Here is a 6000-nt window from a genome sequence, read left to right as displayed (position 1 = left end):
CAGCAGCTGCTTCATTCCCTTCCTACTTCTAATTGGAGATTAACCCTTTTTTTTGCTAAAAGCCATCAGGAAGGTTTAAAAATTGAAAGTTTAAAAAAAATAGATTCCATCTGTAAAGGGGTTGGTGCAGGGGAGAAATGTATCAGTCTACCATTTGGATTTATTATGCCTGAAACATTTTTTAAGATGCCATTGCGTCTACGTGTTTTATAGCTCTTGCCAATGTATATAATGGAAAAATCTATGTCAAAAGTGCATGCTGTAGCAGTAACCGTCTGAGAGATACAGGTTGTAAAATGGCAGCAAAGGTTAATATAATAAAAGCTGCATGTTTGCAAATAAATGCTGCCTGCAGGTTGGTTGCTATAGGTAACTTGACCCGCAGCTTTTATATTCACTAATGTGTAGCCCCTTCTGGCTGCCCACTGCAAATGGACAAGTGAGGTGGGGGGCAGCCAGGGGAGCTTTTTTTTGCAGGGGAGCCCAGCACCTTCTATTTATGACACTGTCTGATGTGTAACCTTCCCAAACAAAAACATTATACAACTAAAGTATACATGCAGTAATACATTTTGGAACTGCCACAGTGCTTGCCCTGCTGAGTAAAGAAGTGATTTCTGTGGCAAAATTATATTTAAAAAAACAACAGAATGCTACCTCTATCACATGGGAGTAGGTTTGCCTTACTATTATTACTTAATATTAATATTATTCAATATCATTCTGGCAACTACATGAATAATGTTGTATCCGAAATGCCCCACCTTCTGTTTGGTTGTTTAGGGTTCTTATTCTGTATGGAAAAAATGGAAACAAACAGTTAAGCATGTCAGTAATTTGAACTGTACATTCCTGAAATCAAAAATCTGTATCAGAACTGTCATCAGTGAAATAAAGGCAAACGCAATTCTGACTGCAGAGCATTTTTATGCGTATATTGTGACTATTATAAAGTTCTCTTTTGTACAGGATAATTACTTACTAATTGCAGTAAGTTTATATTATCCTTATTAAACCCACAGATTGCTAATAAATTCACTCCAATCACTTGAGGCATCAACATTTCAGCTGTAAAATTCCTTCAAGTGCAGTTTAAAGTGATATTGCTCAGAGGTAATTATGTAAGAGTGAAATGTTGCCTTTTTTCTTATTCAGTGGCTTGGAAATATGCAAGGTTTGTGAATAGGTTTAGCCATATTAATGCTGGTCAGCCTTTGAGCAGAGCTCAGGATATCAGTAGAAGAGAAAGGGTATATCCATGCTGTACTATCTGAAAGAGGTGTCTGGGTATTATTGGAAGAACACACAAGAGCATGTAGCTACCTTGTTACAGTACAGGCAATTACACACACGGGCTCCATGTAGCTCCTCCTTTAATGGTAATATATTCTATGAAAGGGAAGAGTCATTTACAGTGGGAAATTCCTTCACCTGGGGAGGGCTGGGCAAAAGATGAAAAGATCTTGGAAGTTAAAAAAATGACTGAGGGCTCATTTAAATGTCTGGTTGTTTGGCTTTTCCTTAAACACTCACCTGTTCATCCCACAGACACATAGAAGCTCACCTGCCGTGTCCTAACAAAACAGCTGGCTCTGCAACTTCTAACTTTAACTCAGTACACCAGACTCTATTGATGTTTATATGGTTAATCTTCATTTCATTAAGAAAGAAAATCTAGAGAGAAAACTTTTCTGATGGTCATGCTGTTGGGCAGCTTATCTAGAATGGAATTTATAATTAGCAGACATTAAAATGATGCCACCCTGTGGTGTTGCCCTGTATAGATTCTACTCTAGAAACTGAGAAATGCCTGAAAAAGGTAAAGAGTACCATTTTGGACTATGAAAACTTGACTGCTATTTGACAACAGATTGTGGATTTAGGAAAGTGAGGTGACTGTGAGAGTATTGTTCATGGACCCCAGCTCCAAAGAGTCCACCGATGTCTGCCCTGCTACTGGTCTGTTTGTGGCTTGTTATCTGTGGGCATCAAACTGGCCTTTCTACAAGACTGGCGTCATGGGCACCTTGCACAGGTAAGGACTAATTGGTTTTGTCTTGTCATGCAACAGGAATAGGATTATTCTAGCCAAAGTCACCTTGTTGGGATCCTACAGGGACAAACTTAGGAGAATGAAGGACACAAAAACCAAGTTTAAACTGAATAAATAATATTTTAACCTATAATATTTTTAACCTATACCACTACGGCATGCATTTTTATATACATACCCCATTTATTGCTGAAAATAGATGCTAGTCAATTTGAATGCACAATGTAACATTCTTAAAAGAATTTCATTTTTTTGACATTGTGTATGAGACATTAGGGACAGGGTTGGCCTGAATCTAAACCTTGCTTGCAAAAAACTGTTGGTATTTGACTGAATCCATAATAGAATCCTGGATTTGTTACATCACTGGTTTTAGTGCAAGGATCATGAAGTTAAAATACTACAAAATACTACTGAATTGTAACTTGTTCATCTAATTACTCCAGCAACTCCATAATATATTGCAATTCTGTACTCAGTAGCACAGGTATGGAACCTGTTTAGATAACTATACCTTAAATCTACTAAAATTTATTTAAACATTAATGAAAAAATAGGAGTGTTTTGCCACCAATAATGATTTATTATTTCTTAGGTGGGATCAAGTACAAGATACTTTTTTATTATTACAGACAAGAATAAAAAAAAAATTAAAAATGTGAATTATTTGCTTAAAATGAGAGATGTTCTTCCCATAATCCCTAGCTTTCTGCATAATGGGTTTCTGGATGACAGATTCCATACCTGTACTATATAACTAAAGATATACATGCATACTGTATATACCTTAGGGGATGTTAGAATAGCAGCTGTTCTATTTCATCTTATACTGATAGTATATGACATAATTCCTTGTAGCCAGCTCTGAGACTGGAGAAGCTACCCCTATCATGACGAATGATAGAAATATTTTATGTTTAATCAGATTTTTGGAAGATATCTAATTTTCTTGGTAACTTCTGTTTTTGGTGAAGTAATATTTTTAAAGTTTTATTTTTGTACAGATTCTTAAACTTTTCCTCTCTCATAGTATTGCATCATCTCCACTTAAAAGCACATATCACCCTGTAATTAAAAGATTCCTTATTATTCTTGGTCTGTACAAGGCAGAACTGGGTCAAGTACTACTAGTGCTACTAGTGCCAAAAGCAATACTACCTGGCCTGGCACTCTGCCTCTTCACTTCATACATAAGATTGCATTGGACATCTGGGAAAAAAAATATTTTTCTTACCATATCTGTGTTACTGGACTTGTCTCTACTTAATATATAGAAAATCAATGGGTATATTTCTAGGTTTTCTACAATTCAGTTTGATTTTATAATGTACGAGGTAGAGATACAGTAGTATAAATCAGAACAGTAATATAAATGTATTTCTCTACATCAGTTACCTGAGTTCCCCCTTGATATGCATTTCACTTTGTCAAGAGTCTTTATTATAGGAACCCAATATGAAAACATAGTTGATTTTGGTTTTCCAGTGATTGCCATGCACATTAGCAGCTGCCTCATTGAAGCTTAATCTAATTTCCCCACAACATAAGCATAAGGGTTGGCTTAGTAGAAGCCAATTAACCTATTTGCATGTTTGAAATGTGGGATGCATAGCACATGGGAAAAAAAATTGCAGTTAGAACTGAGCTTGGAACAGGGCACTGCATCTTCCCACCTTCATCATTTATTGTCTACATCATAAGCGGATTTTCAATAAGGCTTGGGGAGGCTAAGCCTCCCCAAACCTGATTTGGCACCTTAAAACCTGGCTCCGTTTCTGCACTGCCCTGCAAATCTTCTCGGGGTTCTGCAGAAATCAGCTGTGCAAAATCTCCCAATCCCTGTCTGCACCTGCGCCTTGATTGGTCAATTTTACTGCCTGTCAAGAAAGCTGTGCTCTGATTAGAGAATCCACAAGAAGAAAGATCCAATCAGAGCACAGCTTTCTTGACAGGCAGTAAATTTGACCAATCAAGGCTCAGATGCAGACAGGGATCGGGAGATTTTGCAAACTGGAGCCAGTGCACAACTTTGAACTTTTGCTGCAGTTTTCATCCCACAGGTACTATACACAAGTAACTATACTGTATATGTTCTAAAGTCTGACCCACTAGCTGGAATTAAATTGTTTTTTGTCACCTGACATCTATAATATCCCTATCCCCTACCCTAACAGATGGAGGGTAAGTTAACTTTCCCCCCTGACAAAGCTCATTGTGCTTTTATATATTTGTTATGGTTTTTTGCACTTTCTATTTTTCTTTTACTTTTGTCATTGTTTTTTTCATTCCTAGTTAGTTACAGTGGAGCCAATGCTGTGTATCAGTGCCAGTGTTATAGTGCCAGGGCCTGAAAATCTGCCATCCGTACCCACTGCTTCTCATGGCATATAATGTGCTGGTTTTGTATATATAGACTGCGTCTCACTGCATATAATGTGCTGGTTTTGTATATATAGACTGCGTCTCACTGCATATAATGTGCTGGTTTTGTATATAGAGACTGCGTCTCACTGCATATAATGTGCTGGTTTTGTATATAGAGACTGCGTCTCACTGCATATAATGTGCTGGTTTTGTATATAAAGACTGCGTCTCACTGTATATAACGTGCCTGGGATGTCAGTACCTGCTGCCTCTCTCTCTGTAAAGCTAACTTAAACACATCTAAAGGGGAGGTTCACTTTTAAGTTAATTTGTAGTATGTTATAGAATGGCCTATTCCTAGCAACTTTGCAATTGGTCTTCCTAGTTAATTTTTTATAGTTTTTGAATAATTTGCCTTTCGCTTCTGCCTCTTTCCAGCTTTCAAATGAGGGTCACTGACCAAAAAGTATTGCTCTGTGCAGCTACAGTTTTATTTTTCCATGCAGGCCCCTTAACTATTCATATTCCCATCTCTTGTTTAAACCACTACCTGGTAAATAAGACCCTAGCAACCTGATAGCTGCTGAAATACCAAATGGAGAGCTGCTGAACAATAAGCTAAATAACCGAAAAACTATTAAAAATAAAAGATGACCAATTGCAAATTGTCTCAGAATATCAATGTCTAGATCATGTTAAAGTTAATTTAAAGGTGAACTACCCCTTGAAGCTAACTGATCACAAACACAAATGTATAGTGAACCCACAACAGAAGAGCACATATGAATACTTTTACATCCTAAGCATTTTAGGGTTAAAAGCACCCCCACCCGCACTTTTGCACAGTATCCCTGGGAGTCAGTGGGAACGGCAAGAGGTAGTTGGGAGGTTAATTTTTTACACCAGCAGCGAATCCACTAAGTCTCACATTAGCTATAGGTCGGACTGTGTACGGCCCATATTTAGCCTCCCCAAACAAAAAAGTCACCCTTCGCCTATGGTCTACATCAAGGTTTCAGTCCTGCCCTAAAGCCTGACAGAATACAAATGAAAGTAAACATAATAAGTTCTCCAAGTAGGGCAGAAACCTTGATCTTATATATGTTTATGTCTGTAGTGCACATTTTGCAAAGGATTCAGACATAACTAGCTCAGACCTTTTACTCCAGAAATTAAATACATCTATTAAGGTACAAGATATTGGGGTAAAAATGCATGGTACATCCCCTTTCTTTTTTATAAATAGTACTTGAACAATATTGCCGTCCAGACTGATCTGATTTTCTAGATCCTTGGTAGAATATTCAGTAGATCATTAATAACATAGCACAGTATCATTGTATCTGCCCATGTTGCATGACTGCAAATGTTTCCATTGGTGAGAAACTTAATAGTGAGACCTGAGACCAAAGACTGCAGTGTTCTAAGTTATCGGCACTGAGAGTTATCCTGCCAGCTGCAAAATTCCATTTTACCTTCTTACTAATACACGGAAATAGCAGCATTTTTACAGAGTACTGAGAAGCTATTTTGAGAGGAAATTAGAAGAGATGGATGTAATGATTCAGTAAGTTTCCAGAATA

General features: G+C 37.4%; 1 protein-coding gene across 2 annotated transcripts in view; it reads left to right on the top strand.

The window, feature by feature from the left end:
* The first annotated feature begins 1509 nt into the window (after positions 1 to 1509).
* Positions 1510 to 6000, top strand: part of tspear (thrombospondin-type laminin G domain and EAR repeats) — a 57299-nt gene continuing 52808 nt past the window's right edge. For both annotated transcript variants that reach the window (XM_002936523.4, XM_012971441.2), the window contains exon 1: positions 1510 to 2035. In XM_002936523.4, the coding sequence (XP_002936569.3) occupies positions 1942 to 2035 (94 nt within the window). In that variant the 5' untranslated portion in view covers positions 1510 to 1941. The remainder of the gene's footprint in view (positions 2036 to 6000) is intronic.

The sequence above is a fragment of the Xenopus tropicalis genome, chromosome 9 (genome assembly GCF_000004195.4).
Source record: "Xenopus tropicalis strain Nigerian chromosome 9, UCB_Xtro_10.0, whole genome shotgun sequence".
Taxonomy (NCBI): Eukaryota; Metazoa; Chordata; class Amphibia; order Anura; family Pipidae; genus Xenopus; species Xenopus tropicalis.
Note: the sequence above shows the minus strand (reverse complement) of the source record. Positions and strands in the feature narration are given on the sequence as shown.